General features: G+C 39.7%; 4 protein-coding genes and 1 long non-coding RNA gene across 7 annotated transcripts; 2 read left to right on the forward strand and 3 right to left on the reverse strand.

The window, feature by feature from the left end:
- The first annotated feature begins 677 nt into the window (after positions 1 to 677).
- Positions 678 to 2,792, forward strand: LOC105263844 (sorting nexin-7-like). The gene is made up of 3 exons (XM_011300316.1): positions 678 to 926; positions 1,001 to 1,903; positions 1,982 to 2,792. Exons 1-3 carry the CDS (start codon positions 762 to 764, stop codon positions 2,336 to 2,338), a joined length of 1,425 nt encoding a protein of 474 aa, XP_011298618.1. The 5' UTR covers positions 678 to 761; the 3' UTR covers positions 2,339 to 2,792.
- On the reverse strand, positions 2,782 to 6,932 carry LOC105263843 (uncharacterized). Its single transcript, XM_011300315.1, has 6 exons — positions 6,556 to 6,932; positions 6,064 to 6,182; positions 5,621 to 5,982; positions 4,041 to 5,548; positions 3,501 to 3,963; positions 2,782 to 3,059 (listed from the first exon to the last, which is right to left on the reverse strand). The coding sequence occupies exons 1-6, from the start codon at positions 6,721 to 6,723 to the stop codon at positions 2,974 to 2,976; spliced, it is 2,706 nt and encodes a 901-aa protein (XP_011298617.1). The 5' UTR covers positions 6,724 to 6,932; the 3' UTR covers positions 2,782 to 2,973.
- A 306-nt stretch (positions 6,933 to 7,238) lies between these two features.
- Positions 7,239 to 9,830, reverse strand: LOC105263849 (uncharacterized). Its single transcript, XR_891931.1, has 2 exons — positions 9,339 to 9,830; positions 7,239 to 9,206 (listed from the first exon to the last, which is right to left on the reverse strand). It is a non-coding gene; the product is annotated as an uncharacterized lncRNA (long non-coding RNA).
- Sam-S (S-adenosylmethionine Synthetase) lies at positions 9,131 to 16,385 on the forward strand. Of its 3 annotated transcripts, none has more exons than XM_011300318.1 (8): positions 9,131 to 9,212; positions 9,979 to 10,260; positions 11,092 to 11,169; positions 11,661 to 11,783; positions 12,478 to 12,590; positions 13,673 to 13,816; positions 13,897 to 14,432; positions 14,882 to 16,385. In XM_011300318.1, coding segments are annotated over exons 1-8 (1,383 nt in total). In that variant the 5' UTR covers positions 9,131 to 9,211; the 3' UTR covers positions 14,988 to 16,385. The 3 variants fall into 3 exon arrangements, with proteins under 3 accessions (XP_011298620.1, XP_011298621.1, XP_011298622.1); XM_011300319.1 differs by lacking the exon at positions 12,478 to 12,590 and adding an exon at positions 12,973 to 13,085; XM_011300320.1 differs by lacking the exon at positions 9,131 to 9,212 and having other exon boundaries at positions 9,940 to 10,260.
- On the reverse strand, positions 16,161 to 19,114 carry LOC105263846 (zinc finger protein 543). The gene is made up of 2 exons (XM_011300317.1): positions 18,789 to 19,114; positions 16,161 to 18,208 (listed from the first exon to the last, which is right to left on the reverse strand). The coding sequence occupies exons 1-2, from the start codon at positions 18,951 to 18,953 to the stop codon at positions 17,084 to 17,086; spliced, it is 1,290 nt and encodes a 429-aa protein (XP_011298619.1). The 5' UTR covers positions 18,954 to 19,114; the 3' UTR covers positions 16,161 to 17,083.
- Positions 19,115 to 19,123: the final 9 nt, after the last annotated feature.

Genomic DNA, 19,123 nt, shown 5'->3' on the forward strand with positions numbered 1-19,123 from the left:
AAATTTTCACTGAAAGTGAAAAATTCGAAATTTTTGTCAAAGTATCAGGAGAACATGACAATCGAAGAGCTATTCATTGAAATTTTCACTGAAAGTGAAAAATTCGAAATTTTTGCAAAAGTATCAGGATAACATGAACGTCGAGGAGCTATTCACTGAAATTTTCACTGAAAGTGAAAAATTCGAAATTTTTGAAAAAGTGTCAGGGGAACATGAACGTCGAGGAGGTATTCAATTTTTAAACGATATGTCGAATGATTATTCATTTACAAAAAGAAAATAGGAATTATTTAATAAAAAAAAAATGAATGTCGGCGGAATCGAACCCTGGCCGTCCGCGTGATAGGCAAGCACGTTACCAATTAAACAACACGCATTTCTAAAATCATAATTTTATTAGGAGTATATATTCAATAGATTGAATAATTTTTTTCATTTGGAATTCCACAAGATGTGGCTTCCCCCATCCGCTCGTTCTAGAGTCGCCTAAATTTCAGTTAAACAATTAAAAAACAAAAAGCATTCATATCGCAGAAAATAAAATTCACCCCGTCGACTTGAAGGACACCCCAGCATTGCGTGTGGCGCCCTCCCCCTCTTGGGGTGCAGTACTAAAATGCCCCTGGGGTCACTCAAACCCCCAGAACTGAGCCTCTACATCAGTCAATCCTCTTTGCTGTCAACCGTTGGCAGCTTTATCGATGTTGTGATCCCCTTCGGGTTCCATACCAGTCAATTCGCCCTCATTGACAGCCAAAAAAATGATGACACCGAGTGATCCCTTGACCGAGGACTTCGGGATAACCACCGGGGATGAAACCCCAGGAATTCCCGAGGTGGGTACCATCTCACCAGGAACAATCAGACCTGAATCTCGTGAACCTGATTTTCTATCGAATTACAGTACTTCAGTCGAAGGCTCAGTGGTAATAAAAGATTATTTAGTTTTCAATGAATTTTTATTTAAAAGAATTCATCAGCTGATTATAAATTACTCCAGGTGGCATCGCCCTCGATCGACAGTTTCTCCACCCTTCCAGAGCACGACTGCTCCGATTTCCAGCCTGACAATCGAGATCTCCAGGTGAAGATCGACAATCCCCAGAAGCACCTGGAGACCCTGGAGACGTACATAACATTTCGAATAACAACGCGAACAACGAGGCCAGAGTTCGAGGAATCTGATTACGTGGTGCGAAGACGTTACAACGACTTCATCTGGCTCCGACAGAAGCTGGTGGGCAGTTATCCCTCTCACATAATCCCCCCGATGCCAGGAAAGCACTCACTCCTGGCGCAGCTCGATCGTTACTCCAAGGAATTCATCATCGCCCGGATGAAGCTGCTCCACGTGTTCCTGAATCGAATTGTCAACCACCCGATCCTCAGCTGCGATAAGGAGCTCAAGGGCTTTCTCACGGCTAAACCCGCAGAGTTCTCCATCATCAGAAAGAATCGGGGGAATGCCGTGGGGAAGATGACCGATTCCCTCCCGAATATCGCGAGTACTTATTCCATAAAGCAGAAAAATTTGGAGTTCGAGAAGACCAGGGATTACTGCAATGCCCTCTCCGAGAAATTATCTCATATCGATAAAATTAATCATCGAATCCACAAGGAGAGGCAGGAGTACGTCGTGGAGCTCCACCAGATGCACCCGATATTCACCCAGTGGTCAATCTCTGAGCCAAAATTATCGTCTCTTCTTCTGACGATTGCCGGGGCTGTCGAGGCGAATGCAAATGCTCATCACAAGTTCCTGGAGAATATCTCAGCTGGGGAGAGAGAGTACATCGCATATGTCGAGTCCGTTAAAGACGCTCTCAACAGGCGGGATAATATCCAGCTGGAGTACGAACTCACACTCGATGAATTGGCAAAGAGGCGATACGAGAAGGATCAGGTGAATTATTTTTTATTATTTTTTATGTCCATTTATTCTCGTTTCTAATTTATTATTGTTAATTATTTTGAATAACAGCTGCTGGATCCCACGAATGGCGCCCCCAGGTCCCAGGGATGGGGTGGGACCCTCTGGAAAGGGGAGTCCAGGGATGAGAAGCTGGAGAGACTCGGACAGGCTGTCCCCAGGTTGGCAAAACGCTCAGAAATTCTTCAGGATCGTCTCGAATGCACCAACGAAAATCTCAGGAGTGACGTGGAGCGTTGGAATGTCGAAAAACAATCTGAGATCAAGAGCATGATGATCTCTATGGCTGACAGGCAGATTCAACTCTACGAGGACTGCATGAAGAGCTGGGAAAATATTCTAGTCAATCTCAAGTTTGATGGTACGAGCCCTGATATCAAGCAGGAGAAAATCAAGATCTTGTCGTAAATATGTGGAATTATTTTCGTGTACGTTCGCACTTGGGCAATTTTTATTCGTGAGTGGAATTCTTTCGGTAGGAATTCTTCAGACGAGAGAATCACTTAATGGGACCAAATGTCTGATGGATTGCAGCTCACTATTCAATTATTCAATCACTGACAATCACTTATTGTTTATATTCCCAGAGCTGGGGAGATGGAATAATAAATAATTTTTTTGTTCTCTCAATATTCTCACAAATACTTTTTCCTGTTATCGTGTTGAGAAAAATAATCTGTAATTTTTATTTATCTTAGTAGATAATAGATAAATCGGGCATTTTTTTTAATTCGATTGATTAGAGTAAGGCCCCAGCTCTGAATAATTTTACTTACATTGTTAAATATTTATGTACAATTTTGCCAAATCGTAGAATTGGTGTTGTTGGAATTGAGGAAATAAAATATCAGTGAAGACGAAATGAATTTCTTGTTCCGCCCATTCAGCATAAACAAATGTTATCTCACATCTCATTATTAAATTTATAAATATTATTTTTCCTTAAATAAATTGAATCCATAATTTACGATGATCGCTCCATTTGTATTTTCATTTAGCTATTGTACTTCAATGATTCAATGTTGGATAATTCCATCGTACTTTCAGTCTGGCCCAGCCTCGTCGGGTATTGCAGTCATGTAGAGAGATACCAAGTTATCCATGTCCAGTATTTGCACTAGGGAATCAGCTGAAAATCAATTATTTATTAATAATTAAATACTTCACTCTTCAATTTTCCGAGCTTCCCAAAAAAAATGATTTTAAACCTCTGAATATCTGCATTCTGGTAAATGTGAGAAAAAAGTTCAGAGAAAACTTTTTATAGGAAATTTTCCCGGCTACAAAAAAAGTCCTCTCACATTTCCTCCTAGCTCCCTTCCCCGTGGAGATATTTACAAATAAACAAAATACTGAAAATTCTACGTGATGGCGAATAACCCCTCAAATTCTGCATTAATTAATTAATTATCTCGCGAACCACTGGTGCTAATGAGAAATTTCATTAGACTTTTTTATAGCTCTTGAGATTCCCGACAAAAAATTTCTCTATCACTTTCCAGTGAGCCGTCGTCCTGCGGAGATATTCGGAGGAATATTAAACCGCGAGGTAGGATGATTTTTCACTCACTCGAGAAACTCATAGAGTGCTCTAAGAATCTGACAGGCCTGACGTAATGCTGATTACTCCGTTTCCTCAGTAATGGCACAAGATAACGAGTTGGATTCCACAGCGGACTCGGTGTCGTAGACATTTCCATTCCCCCACTTTTCCCCGATTTCTCAGTCATCGGGAGTATGTGAGTGATTTTATATTGATTCGTATCTATATTCCATATGTACTTGCAGCCTGCCTCATACATCTTCCTCTCCTGCAAGCAATTAGGCTGTTTGCAGTACTCACTCGCCTGAATCTTCATAATCAGCAAACAAATAACGTCCCCTGTTATCGAACACACGTCGATTATTTCTATATCGTAATCACTGCAATGCCAGTACTTTTTCTTGAACTTCCTACATATCCAGTCGGCGATGTGATGCGAGAATGTTTCAATATCGAAACTAAATTGGTTGATCGATACGTGAGGTAATGCCTGAAACGAATGTCAATCGATAATTGTTTAAAATCAATTAATGTCCACAACATTTAAATTGATAAAATCGTAACTACCATTCTTTCTGCTTTGCCATTACTGATCATCTGCATCTGGACGTAACCGGACCCATGAACATGCATTGGAAGCACACATTGGTAGCTGACGTATCCCCCAGTCTCGTCATCCTCCACGTCAGTGATCACAGATATCATTTCGTCATCAAGCTCAATGTAGCTCCTTTTAAAATGAGTTGTGCATTTAATTGTTGGCTGGGGTATAAAAGCCCTGGGTGCCAAGGGTGATTCATTGTGCGTAACCGTCATGTAACGATCACGACAGAACATTATATTGTACATTCGTTGATTTAGGCTCAACGGTTGGAGAACAGTTTTTCCAGCCTCGACAGGCTTGAATCCTCCATAGAACCCCTCCAAATTGCCACTGTCCTCAGTCTCGCTGTCCTCTTGCTGTGATCTCTTCCCTCCACCATAAGGAGGGCTTTCACCGGATGTATACCGATGTAACGAGCAATACCTCTGCTCATTCTGATCCCTAATATGTTTAAAAGGAATGATATTCTCCGTATCCTCAGCCTCGACTCTGAACTCATACTTTTTATCAGCCAGTCGTCGTTTTCTGAATGAACTGAGCTTTTCACACGTCTCCTGGGTGTCATCGGTGAACTCATAAGCCTTTTCAGCCTCGAGAATGAGCTTGTGGGTGGCTCGAGTACGAGGTGGTGGTGAGTGAAGGCTGGAGCGTTTCCTGGGGCTGGGGTGGCGAAATGATGCTGTCATTATCGGTGGTGACATGAGTCTCGGTGAGCATGGGGCAGGGGAAATTGAGAGAATGTGGAGGGGTGAGCTGATGGAGGAGACTGTGTTGGGATCGTGGGAGGTACCAGGCTGGGGCGAGGCTGGACGTTTACGAGGATTTGGCTGACTAGATTCAGTTCTCGTTCGTAGAATGTCTGATGGTGGCATAAGCACTTGACTCTGGCGATTGTCACCTGGAAGTCTCTGGGGTGTTGATCTCGGTGAGCACGACGAGTGTTTAACGAGTGTTATAGATTCACTTCCAATACTCAACTCCTGGTTAACATCATCACAGAAATCCTGGAGTATCTTATCCCTCACTGAAATTGTTCTCTGTTCATAAATAGTATTAGTACTATTTTTACCGCACTCACACTCGTTAATATTTGTACAATCACATGATTTATTGAGATCATCAGTGCACGAGGCTGGTGATGCCTCTGATGACTCCAGGGTGTAGAGTTTATCGGTGGAGCTTGGATAGCAGTCATTTCTCGTGTCATCCAAGTCGTCAACGTCACTCGTCTCCAGGGGCATATCGATGTCACTCGAGGAATGACGGGGACTCTTTCGTTTTGGCACCAGGAGATCAACTCGTAGAACGTGCAGGAAATTTCCTGTGTTCACCACCACGTGATTCTGGTAATTCAGGCACACCGAGGCACGAAATCGAGGGTATGGGGAGATCACCTCGTACGTCGTGTGCACTGTTAAACCATGCAGAAGGCAATTGCAGCGGACACAGCCGTCCCAATTAGCTGCGAGTTCTGGAATTGTAAAAATATTTATGTAAAATCAATTATTCTCGATGATATTTAAATTTTCTGTAATTACAGCACCTTCTTCTTCGTAACTAGCTGCGACTTTGGCGCACTCTCGACAATTACTCAACGAGGGTAACGTGGTGATAGTGAGGTAGGCTCGATCCGTTGTCTGAGAGTTGCCCCAATCAGCGTGCAATCCATGTATCACAATTTTATTTCTCTCTGTAGGCCACTGGGCAACAACCACGTCCAACTCTTTGCTGATGGTGTAGCTCCCGAAGAGAGTGACTTCTGCCACTTTTCGTGCAAATCGAGTCGGTGAAAATGCCCACCAGTGGAGTAAATATTTGTACAGGGATCCGTACACCCTCAGGTCCATGCTGCAGGTGTACGTCAGGAGGAATTGACCGCACTGGGTCAGGCCCATGACAATGTGCCTTGGAGATTGAAATTATCATAAGTTCCTCGTCAATGTTAATGATTGTTGGTTATTAATGATTTTTTTTTTAATTTCTCACCCAGCCTGAAGTGCTGACATCGGAATGACATGAGTGAGAGGCAAATGACCCCATGACGGAACTTTCGTGAACAATCTCTCCTCCGGGGAATAATTGTGCTGCGACAGGCATCCCCTGATCTACTCAAATAAAATCCCATTAACCCATCAAACAATCAATGAAAAAAATATATGAGGAGTGGCTGAGTGAAAATCTTGAAACTGAAAAAAAAAATTGGCGAATTCGAATCGTTCGCTCCGAAAATATTGCACGTGAAAGAGTGCCCTACATCCATCGAAATCGGAGTCCTCTGAATTAATTAGGATCGATTGATGATAATTTTGATTAGGGTCTTCAAGGAGCTCCAGGTGCTTTTCGAGATTGCTACATAATTTCTGGAGGGAATGGAGGGAATTATCGTTCGGCGAAGCTGTAAATCCTCAGGAGACAGGAACTGAATTATTTTAAAAGTCCAATCTAGCGAAGAGTCGAAGGTTATGTCGACAAACTCACCTCTCTGGTAAACAATTTCTTGAGAATATGCCTTCCACTGTTGCTTCCACTAGCAGTTCGTTGTCCAACAACAACAAAACGTGCCTGACGTTCTGCTGAAATATCAGTGTCGGATAAATTGTCGTCAGGATACTCTGAGGTAGTATCGGAAGACGTTGTGTCCGCCATTTTTAAATAACCATTGATGATTTACGGAGGAGTGTTTTGCGCGAAAGTCTATGACCGTGGAGCAGCCATGAGTCGGGGGTAGATTGAACATCAGGGGAAAGAGTTTCTCGGATTTTTCAGAGAAAAAAGTTCACCCTAGACTTGGGGGACATCTGTCTCTGTCCGATGCGTTGGGAGATAATTCCCTGGATAATTTGTCATCCAATCAGCTGTTAGGAGAGAGAGAGAAAATCACCTAGGGGAATTGACCGTCTCTTTTCTGCGCATGACCGACCCCGATGCCCGGGAAATCCCCTGAATAGCTGCCATGTTAACTAGATTTTATTTTTCGCAAGTTTTGAAAAAAAATCATAATTTTTTCCTCTTGAGAAATTTCAGAATGCAGAATAATTCTTCCAACTCCTTTCATTTTTATTCCAGTCATATAAAAGATTAATAAAATGTATTTTTATATTTTTAAGTATAAAATATAAATTTGAGTTCTCAAAGTCTTGGATTAATTAAAAAATTATAATGAGTTCTTTAAAAGTTTTAATACCAGTTTATCGAAGGCCTGAAACTGAAATAACAAATCTCAAAATAAAATTCTATTTTTCCAGCTGTTTCAGGAAAAAAAATTCAATCTCTTTTACATTTGCGGACAATCCTCTCGGCTCTGAAAACAAAGACGCGTTTGTTTACTCCATGTGTACCGTCTACTGACAAGTGTGTTATCAATCAAAAGCTGTCTCCATCGAAAAAATATCGCTTATCATTTCGTAATAATCCTGAAAGATCTGCCCAATCAAATGTACAAACGTCCACGACCCACCCCTTCGAAAATAAAAATATATAAATTCATGTCCTAAATGAAATTCCTTCAACATTTCCTTCTCCCTTTTCCCAACAATTACTAAATTGATAAAAATAACAGAGGAAATAGTGCCGCTCTTTAATAATTATCAGCCGATACATCCATCTATTTTTTATTAAAAACACTTCTAATTATCATCCCACGTGCTCGGGGAAAAAACGACAGAGAAATCGTGATGCTTCGATTTCAATGAGATTTCATAGAATTTCAGGGGCAGAGGTGAAGTCTAAGTCCGGACTATTTTCATAACAAAAGGAAGATCAGGAGTCACTGAAATTCAGACACCGAAGAAAGAACCGAAATTTGAATTTCACCAAAGATCTCTCAATTTCCGGTGGTGATAGATCTCCTCAGATCGGGAAACTGCTAACAATGAATTCACACAATAAATTTATTTTTTTTCATTATCAGAAAAACTTGACTCTAAAAATATCCAGTGAAAATTACTAATTGACATAATCACCTGATTCTACAGAAATAGACTACAGATTAATTGATTACTCCGGGGGGATCGAGAAAAAATTCATAAACTAGTGATAATTGTGATAATTAGTTTTTCAACTTCACAAAACAGAATATTTATAGATCATAACATAATTTGCCCAGTCATCGTCCTGAAGGTTTTCATCATCTTTGCCTCGTGCCTTAGGCAATTGATTAGCAATTTTTGGTATCTGATGACCGCCAAAAGTCATAAACCATCTATCACTACTGACACTATTATGATAAGCTATCATTTTTGGTACATGCGTACATGTATCGCACACGTGAATCATTATAAGTCTTTTTTTAATGACTTTTATCCCATTTTTTTGCAATTAACGGCTGCCGATTTACTGTTGGACCCCCGGAGGAAATTCTTTGTTCGATCCCCATCTGGAAAAATCCCTCGATTCTGAGAAGAAAACATTGCATTAGAAATGAAAACATCACAATAAAGCTCTGGGGCTAAATAAGATACCGCAGATTGATTTGAATGATTCCATGAAACTGTCACGTTTTCTGTTTTGCTCTCTGTTTCGTCATCACGACGATGAGGATAAGATTAAAAACTGTCGATGTTTCATCATATTCGGTAATTACTGAACCACTTATCACTTATTTTTCCAATAATCGACTCCGGAAAACTATTATCCCATAAATAACAAAAAAATTAATGTGATTACCGAAGATTTTTAATAGCATTAAAATCATTCGATTAAAATTAAATCATCGAAGTATTTTTGTCTAAAAACGCCAATTTATCGTTAAAAAAATATTCATATCAATCCACTATTTTTATTCAAAACGAAAAACGAATGAATTTTGGAGATGAATATTCTGTAGAAGTCAGAATTTTCGAGAGAAAAATTTGGGATTCGAATCCGTGACTCTTCAATTACTAAAATGACTTGAAATGACTATTAATCAAATCCTTCGTTGCTTGGGAGGTCATCTGGGCGAGTGATAAACCCATACGAAATGTTAAATTTATATTCTTATCCCATTGTACTTGAGAGGTCCGATTACATTGAGATACCGATGCATGGCATAAAGTTATTCGCACAGTGAGTTTTCAGACATGATTGTGTTGTTGAGTGTTCTTGTTATTGACTCGTGACTTCTGAGAATTCACCGAGCGTCGATTGATCTGCAAGTAAAATAAAATAAAATAAAATAAAATCTGTTGCAGGAGAGCGATGATGACTTCGGCGCTGCTCGTGTCACATTTTTATTGTTAATAAAAAAAACATCAATGGCAAAATACTTGTGGTATCCATACCCAGGTATAACCTCAAACTCATGGTCGCGTGGATTTTTCAGAATTTTTTAAAAATCCTCCGGTAATTTTTAAAATACCGTTCGATATTTTAAATGTTTATCCAACCAATCACTGGGCATGACGTATCACGTGGCATCGAGGGGACGTGTTGCTAAGCAATAAACAATAGGTTTTTTATGATAAGACGGACAATGTTGATGGAATTGGAAAAATTACTAAACTGTGTGACGAGATAAGGATTTGATCCGTGGGGGCGGCATTCGTATTTGAAAGCCGGAATTTCTTGTCGTTAAATAATAGACTGAAATGTTAATGATTTTTTACAAATTGTTAATAAAAAATTCCCTGAATATTACAGTAATGATTGAATAATTCGAGTAAAAGGTAACGAATTCGATACGAACAGAATAAATAATTTTGGAAGAGGTGTTTTAGAGTTTATAAATATGATAAAAAATTGTAGAAAGTATTTGTGGGAATTGTTAATGAATTTCTGCCGGCGGCATTTGAAAATGAGCGCCACGGTGGCGTGTCCACGTGATCCGAGCAGTGCCGAAGTGTTGTCCTCGTGAGTGGGATGGTTATAAATAACGGGTGGCAACCGAAGTTAAGTCTCTTAACATTCGTAACTCTCCTTCAGTGCAATCGCTGGTTCGATCATCGGACGCTATTGTTAAAACAATATTTCCGAAGCCACTGATCAAGTGTCAACACAAATACATTCAGCCACCGAGAAATTCTGTTAAAAGATATTTGTCAGTGAGTCGTACAGTGTCATCATCTGTAAATCATCATAGAAAAATGCCGGAGACAGCAACGTCCCACAGAATGAATGGATACGCTAATGGACACGCGCCACCTGAACTCCAACAGGCAACGACATTCCTCTTCACCTCGGAATCCGTCGGAGAGGGTCATCCAGGTGATTTTATTTAAATTTTTATGGCTCATTCCCTCATCTAAGACTCTTATTTCAACCCTAGAATTGAGTTCTCGAGCTCCTCACAGGCGCACGCTTTTCCTGGACCTCCAGTTGGAAAATTTGTTTTGGTTGAATTAGATTTTTAATTGCGGCACCTGAGGACCCTCTCAGGGCTACTCTCAGGGCACTGCCACTGGGTTAGAGGATTTTTTGAGGGATGAAATTGCCTCAGAGGTTATGGGAGGAGATGGGATATTAGGTTACATGTTACATAGTCGGTTACCGCGCCATGTGCTTTGCTTCTTCCGGTTCTCGATTTTTCAATCTCTTTGTTTTTTTATTTTTTGCATTGGCTATCGGTTTGGGGATCTTTTAATTGAGGGGGAGATTGGCTGATGCATCTCTCAATGATGTGGAATTTTGTATTTGCTACTCTTGAATGCCATGATGTGGAAAGAATTCTGAGAGAGATGACGGTTATAGTTTGCAGCGGAATATCGAAAAAACTATCGAATCGATTCGAGTCCATGCGGTTTTATTTTGAAGAGGAGAAAAATGACTCTAGAATGAGACAAAATTCCTCAGTTTTCACTCTGTCGATCCCGAAATATTCCGCGTTGAATAATTGTTTGCATGATGTAATCAAAAAAAAATTGGAGTAATACCCTTTGTTTGGGTCGGGATATCGGGAGAGGTAACGATTCGATTCGAGTGAATAAAGTTTTGTTTCGAAGGGCAAGAAAATAGCTTTGGAATAAAATTAAATTCGCGAGTTTACACTCTGCTAATGCCGAGATATTTCTCATTGAGTGATTGTTTTTGTGTTCGCAGACAAAATGTGCGATCAAATCAGTGACGCCATCCTGGATGCCCACTTGGAGCAGGACCCAGATGCTAAAGTCGCTTGTGGTAAGTCTTATTTTCTTTTTCGTTGTTTTCCTCAGGGTCGCGAGAGGGTGAGAGGGGGATTGAAGTCGATTGATCGACTGGAGCTGTTTTCTTTTGTATTCAAATTATTATTCTTCATAATTCGGTAGCCTCGGTCGACCTTGTACCTTATATTAAGCCGTTCTTATTCAAACATGAAATCCTGAAAGAATTCAATATTCTATTTACTTGAGAATCAACCGAGAATCAAATGAATTCCTTAATCCATCAATTATTAATAAACCCCAATCATCCAAACAGTAAATTCTTCAAATCAATGCAAAAACTCGATTTATTTCCAAAGCTATTGATTTCAAGAGAAAGTATCAAGAGACATTTTTTCTCGGAAATTACAATAGCTACGGAAAAGTCCTCTGGTGTTTTCCATTTAAATCAGCGATTCTCGCGGTAAATCGATAATTGAGATTAACTTGGAAAATGGAAGATGAATAAGAACTTGAAATAATTAACAGAAACTGTCACCAAAACTGGAATGATTCTCCTGTGCGGTGAGATCACCTCCAAGGCAGTGGTGGACTACCAGAAAATCGTCAGAGATACAGTCAGTCACATCGGGTACGACGACTCGTCAAAAGGTACGAAAATTCAAGAAGTCGATTAAAAGATCCCTCCAGTCACTCGATGATGTTCAACCTTGTATTTGCTACTCTTGATTGCCATGATGACAAGACCCAGCTGAGAGTGACACTCCATTCCCCGGATATTGAAGTATTTAATAAATTATTCAATAAAAATCCTCACTCGTGAAATTCGCGCGTCTCAATACTTCAAGTATGAATAACTTCAATAGACAAACCCATCGCTTTCTCGAGAAATTATTCCGAATTTCTGCTCAAACCCTAGAACTTCCATTACCATTCTATTGAAATTTTTCCTATCAGAATTTTTTTTATGCTTTCCTTCAGTATTTTTCCTCTTATTAATTCACAGTCAGGGCTTTCATAAAAAAATTTTAAGAGAATATTCATATGAAAATGGAAATCTATTCACTTACCCCATAAAATATTCAATAGAGCAACAAAAAAACTGATAGAAATTCAATGATAATTCATTACAATTCCAAACGACTCCTAACAGATTATTTTTTTCATGACTGAATAATTCTCAGTTCTGTTTGACTCGGAAACAATAACAGAATTCCAATAAATTATCTACCAGATTCTCCCAGAAATTTCCCAAAGCTTTCCCAGAAAGCCGTGAATTTATCCATTGAATTATTTCATACTCGTCTAAATTGAATTAACGTAAAAGTGTAAATGGTGGTGGCAGGATTTGATTGGCGCACGTTGAACCTTTTGGTGGCGATCGAACAACAATCACCCAATATCGCAGACGGTGTACATGTGGACAGGGAAGAGAAGGACTTGGGTGCCGGTGATCAGGTACATAATCCATTCTCAGCCCGTGCCACAGAGCAGCAAAAGAAACAAAAAAATAAAACTATAAACACATAATATTACGATGTGAGGAGATTGTTCATTTCAGACAACGTGTTATCATTCATAAATCACAAGATATCATCGAAAGTCATTAATAAACTGGGTTTTATCAGCTCATCAGTTGCATCCAGGAACGCACGAAGAGTTGACGATTTAAATACGTGATAACTAAATTATTGCCACCATTTCACCATTAATAACCCCTCATTGTGCGATAAAAATGGGAAATGTAAATTTTTTTTTCTGATTCAACGACTGTACTATCGATAGGCTGTTAGCCTCAGGATGGGCCCCGATTCTCACATTATTAAACCACTTCCAACAGGTTTTGACTACAAACTTTGCAGCGTCCTTATGGCTATCGATGCACAATCCCCAAATATAGCTGCTGGGGTGCATCAGAATCGCAGCGACGAAGAAGTCGGTGCTGGCGATCAGGTCAATTGATAAAATCAAATCAATCTTCAGTAGTTGAACTCTAGTCTCAATTCTTACGAGTTTGCTTTGTACATTGCACCGATCTCTGTAGTTTTCTGTGACTAAATATTTTATATATTTTTTTTTTCCACGAAAGTAGATATATAGATGAGCTCGTGTACATATTCTTCATTTTACTAATTCCAACACCCAAGGAGGCATGAATTAAATTGGGCCACAAGTGCATGTGGAGCTCCGAAAACCCGCAGCACCTGGACAAACGATGCAATTTGCACGATTTTTCATTGCTCCTTCGATTTCCTGCTTGATAATGCAAGAAAATTGCCTTTCATGTCGAGAGATTAAAATAATACACTTCCCATACTTTTCACTCTGACAATTTGAAATTTGTTGAGATCAAATTGATCTCACGATTATTAACGCTTGGTGTTTAAGCATTATCAGCTGTACCATTACCATCATCACTTGCACTGATGGCACGATTGCATAATTAACCCAATAATCATACTCAATCCCTGGTTTTCTCTGTGTTGACCCTGTCGTTATCACAAATCACCAATTTACCAGTGATTTTTTTCAAATAACAGGGATTAATGTTCGGTTATGCAACCGATGAAACGGATGAGTGCATGCCACTCACTGTTGTATTGGCCCACAAACTCAATCAGAAGATTGCTGAGCTCAGACGAAGTGGGGAATTATGGTGGGCAAGACCAGACTCGAAGACTCAAGTATTTATGATGATATATATTCATTGATAATTTTTCATGTTTTAACACCTTTAAATAGACTTACAGAATTATTTTAATAGGTCACATGCGAGTACATGATGGATCAGGGTGCTTGTGTGCCAGTTCGTGTGCATACTGTCGTTGTTTCACTTCAACACAGTGAAAAAGTAACACTCGATGAACTTCGCAGATCTGTTATGGACAAGGTCATCAAGGAAGTCATACCAGCTAAATACCTCGATGAGAAGACTGTTTTCCATGTGAATCCTTGTGGACTTTTTATTATCGGTGGACCACAGGGCGATGCTGGTCTCACTGGGAGAAAGATAATCGTTGATACCTACGGAGGATGGGGTGCACACGGTGGTGGTGCATTTTCAGGAAAGGACTTTACTAAAGTCGACAGATCAGCTGCTTATGCTGCTAGATGGGTGGCCAAGTCTCTGGTTAAGGCTGGCCTCTGCAGGCGCTGTCTCGTTCAGGTTTCATATGCCATTGGTGTTGCTCAGCCCCTGTCCATCACAGTCTTCGATTATGGTACATCAAAGATGTCTCAGGAGAAGCTGTTGGGAATTGTCAATAAAAATTTTGACCTTCGCCCTGGAAAGATTGTCAAGTAAGTTTTTAAATAATAAAATTGAAAAATCAAGTTGTTCGTGGATGTGTAAAGATAAGGATGAACAAATACAATTGGGGGAGTGGCACATTAAAATACGTCAGGAGAGGAAAATAAGTCTTTTGGGGAAAAAATAATTGTTAGTTCAGACCTGTGATAATAAAAAACCACCTTTCAATGATGTTATATTACGTATTTGCTACTCTTGAGTGCCGTGATGTGAAAAATAAACTGAGGGAGGTGGTTTAAAATAATTTTATGTAATGGTTTCATCGACTCGTTGAAACAAACCAAGTGATATATTACAGAGCCAGATAATACACCGGAAATAAATGTTTTTTCATGACGTAGGGAGATCGCACTGAAATGAATTCACTGGAAAAAGTTATTGTTTCGTTGGAAAATGGTGGGAAGTTTTATTGGAATTTGTTCTCTCAATTATTTCACAGAGAATTGAACCTTCGGCAGCCAATCTATCAACAGACTAGCACATACGGTCACTTTGGGCGAGATGGCTTCACCTGGGAGCAACCGAAACAACTCATTCTCGATTGATGAGAGGATATCCTCTAAGATGAATGCTGGAAGAAATGAAATGAAGAGATAAATAAATCCTATCGATCCATCATGTTAAATGTTACATTATAAATGCAGGAGCCCCTCGAATACGTTATCAGCTGATTATTATAAATATATTCTCACTCACAGTCACGTTAATTCAGATAATTATCAATTTGTCTTTGGTTCAGCTTTTACGTTCGTCAGTTAATAATTTAAGTAGATTGCGATGAGTGAGGATTTTTTTAGTGGTAGATTTATTTGGATTTGAGTACAAATTAAAATGGCCCCTCGATGTTGGAAGCATAAGGCAGAGCTCAAAATGTTGCACATCCCCTTTTCATTTGGTATTTTATTTTTTTTTCTTCGTATCAGTTAACTGACAGTCCCCCTCAATTTTAAGTATCGTGTAAGTTTGTGTATATAAAATACAGTGAAATTGTCTCTTGTTATAGTAGATCGAAATGCGAATGGGTATGAAATACCGCTGAGAGACATTGGGATCATTGTGGGAGTTTATAATGTGAAGAGTATTTTAATTTTATCTCTCTCTTTCTCTCTGCAGAACAAAACAGTTCGATATTTTCTCGAAATTATATCCTATCCATTTGTACAGTAGTAAACGACTCGAGACCAATTCAATATCTTCACTTAGTAGCGCTTTATCTCGAAAAATATTTGTTTAATGGAAAAACTGATAATAACTTTTTTTGCAGGCGATTAAATTCTCCACAAAAAAGGTCTCGTACTGTTTCCTCCTGAAACCAGTGGTTTCTGACGTAAATTAATATTTTATGAAGTTAACTTCGTCTACAGTTACTACTTTGCTGCTGAATTTAATTTTATGACCAATTTTGACTTTTTTTTTGGAATCATTGGAATTATTTGACATTCGAAATGAATTAATTGTCTCAGTTACAATGCAACGAGAGGGAGTGCAGAGTCTCTTTTATGTTTTTTGAATAAACAAAAAATCATGGTTAAACGTGGATTTCAAGAGAATATTTTTTAATAAAACTAAAAAATCCAGTGACACGCCGATTTGTAAAGAAAAATTGTTGGTGTCTACTGGAAAGCCATAGAAAATGTGTAAAAAATAGTCCCCAATTATTCGTCCCATCAGTGGACTCTGATTAAACAGAGCTAGAAGTGAATCACCGTAGCTTTGTACTCATGAATTGAGAATTGATGTTGACTACGAATTTATATGAAGCTTGATGTTTCATCAAACCAACGGCGATATTTGTAATTGGAAAATTGTCATAGATTATTAGATAATTTTCATCGACGTTTTACCGATATAATAAATCAATTAGATTAGCCTGATCAATGATTATGTGAAAATTACAGCGTCAAATCGACAAACTATGAAATAAATACGAGAGAAATGTCAAATGTGGTTTTAAAAATTTCCCCTTGTTGTCTCATTATCTCGTTTATTGATAATTATCTCATGTTCATGCCTACAACACTTACAGGATCCACTATTACATCAGTACAATCATAAAGAAAATTATTTCGAAAGTTCATGATTTTTATTATGAATTAATAGAATTGGAGACTGGGGGAAATTCCCAATTTCCAAAATCTGGTACATACAAAATGTCATTTTCGAAAATTCGAATATATACAGTAAAATTAGTTCCAGTTAACGTCTATCAATCATCAGTAATAAGAAACTCAGTGGCAAAATGGAAAACTTGATAATATTCCAATCGGAAATTTTTCTCTATTTTAACATTCTGCTACTGAATTCAAAAATAATAATAACTATGAAATTAATTATTCTTACAGAAAGAGTTCCTCTCAACCTTAGAATTATGTGATCTATCAGATTAATGCTATTGTACTGGGAGCCCTAGGAAAATCCCAGCCCCTGGAGTTAAAATTTTTCTCTCTAAATCCTAGAGATCGATATCTATCCTCAGCACTCCTTCAAACTAAAAATTCAAATCATTGAAGTAATAAAATGAGATAATTATAATTTATCATTTTCTTTAAGTATTGCAAAAAAAAAATCGACGGTTCTCTCCCATTCAATTTTAAAACCCCAGAAGCCATTCTCCTTTCCCCCCAAATTTTCAGGATCAAATCTACATCTTCTTGGGTGCATGTATGCGGCTGTGTCTCAGCAGAGAGCTCTTATCAGTAAAAGATTTCTCACACTCGACACACTTGTAAGTTCTCCCAGTGTGTGTAACGAGATGTCTGCTGAGTCCAGATGCATGACAGAAAGCCTTGGGACACAGCTGACAATGATGAAGCTGAATATCATTGGGATCGAGCTTCTGATGACGCCTCATGTGAACCCTGAGTGCCTCCCTCTGGGTAAAGCTCTTATCACAATCCTGACACTGGAAGGGTTTCTGTCCTGAATGAGTCATGAGATGACGAAGGAGAATTTCCTTTTGTGCGAATGCCCTGTGGCAGATGTTGCAGCCAAATGGTTTCTCCCCAGTGTGAGTCCTCTCGTGTCTGATCAGAGCAGATCTCGTTGGGAACCACTTCTCACATGCCTGACAAGTGAATCCCCGCTGGGTAGAGTGAACAGACTGATGACTCTTCAGCATTATTCTCCTGGTGAAGGCCTTGGGGCACTGATCGCACTTGAAGACCTTCATCTCCTCACTCGCCTCCACCATGGAATCCCCCATGGGCTGGAGCTTGAGATTATCTGATTGATGGCTCGTCAGTTCCATCATGTAGACATTTCTCTTCTCCCCCTTCTGGATGTCCTCACCATCGTCTTCGGACTCCTGCTCCTGCTTTATTCTGGCCGCTCTCATGGTGCAACGAGCCTTTGCTGTTTTCTCCTCAGCTGGAATGAGAGTGATGTTGGAGGGGCCCTCGGAGATTGTCTCCTCTGTGTCCATGTTCTCTGCACTCATTCCCAGGATGTATCCACCAACGAGCTCCTCCTCTGTCACCTCGATTGCACCACCATCTGTCTGGCTCCCATCCCCTTTAACTGCCACCAGATCTGCCAGGAGTTGTTTCACTTGACGTGACTTGCCACTGCTCGATCCCTCGTCACCAGACTCGTTCCCATCATCCTGACTCGTCTCCTCGGTCAGGCCTGTCAACCGGTGAATCAATTTCATGTGCTTTCGCAGCTTTGTGTCTGCGGCCTCGCATTTCTTCTTGAATTGGTAGGATTTCTCCAGCTGGTACTTGCAGGGGTGGCAGATCATATTGGGAAGACCATCCTCTTCGTAGACCTGGGGACAATCATCATTGGAAATCATCCACAGGGAAAAATAGCTATTTCGAGATAAGTTGATGTTATCAATCTTCTTGATAACTCCAAGAAAAATCCAGAGACCTCTTTTACCCAACAAATAATCATCCCCTGCCTCTTCTACCTCAAAAACCCGATCCCAAGGTCGACCAATCAAAAATTACAGATCCCTGCGATAGATTCCTGTGCTAGATCCCTGTAATAACCAATCGTCACCAAATAACGAGCCATTCCCTGAACATTCCCCCAGAAAAAATTCACTCGTTCCCCGCCAAAAGATCAGTCCCGAAAAAAACGACAAATCCCGCCAAGAAAATTCACCGCCAGCCATCCCGACCTCAAAAACTCATCCCCAGGTGCTCGATACCCCAATGAAAGTTGGTAAAATCCATTATCAGGCAAGGCAAGTGACAAAAAGAATGGAGATAGAGGGAATCCAGTCGAGATAAACTAGATTCCTATTTTCATGGAGACAAGTGATAGCGCCAAGGCGTTAATGAGAAATTAACCCAGTAGAAGTGCATTTTCTGGATGAAAATAAATAGAACAATTGAACTTACCTCCAGGTTAACACATGCCATGATTCTCAGGGGCAGTGGTACGGCCTCGTCATCATAAATCGGCACCATCTCTTCCTCTTTGGCCAGACACAGTCGGCATAACTCGTTAACGTGAATAATAACGTTGCTAGGGCTGTCACCCTTCTTTCTACTGTACGTTTTCATCTCAATATCTTTGTTAACTCCCTCAATTGTTTTTATTTTCGGTTAATATCGGTGGATTATGTCCGTCTTTACCAGTGAAATCGATGAAATTCTTTCGAGGGGAACAACTCAGTCACTCACAACGGAATCTATAATGGCGGCGGTGACGCGATGCGTCGGGTCGAAAGCGC

This window comes from Fopius arisanus, unplaced genomic scaffold (assembly GCF_000806365.1).
Source record: "Fopius arisanus strain USDA-PBARC FA_bdor unplaced genomic scaffold, ASM80636v1 scaffold00017, whole genome shotgun sequence".
Taxonomy (NCBI): domain Eukaryota; kingdom Metazoa; phylum Arthropoda; class Insecta; order Hymenoptera; family Braconidae; genus Fopius; species Fopius arisanus.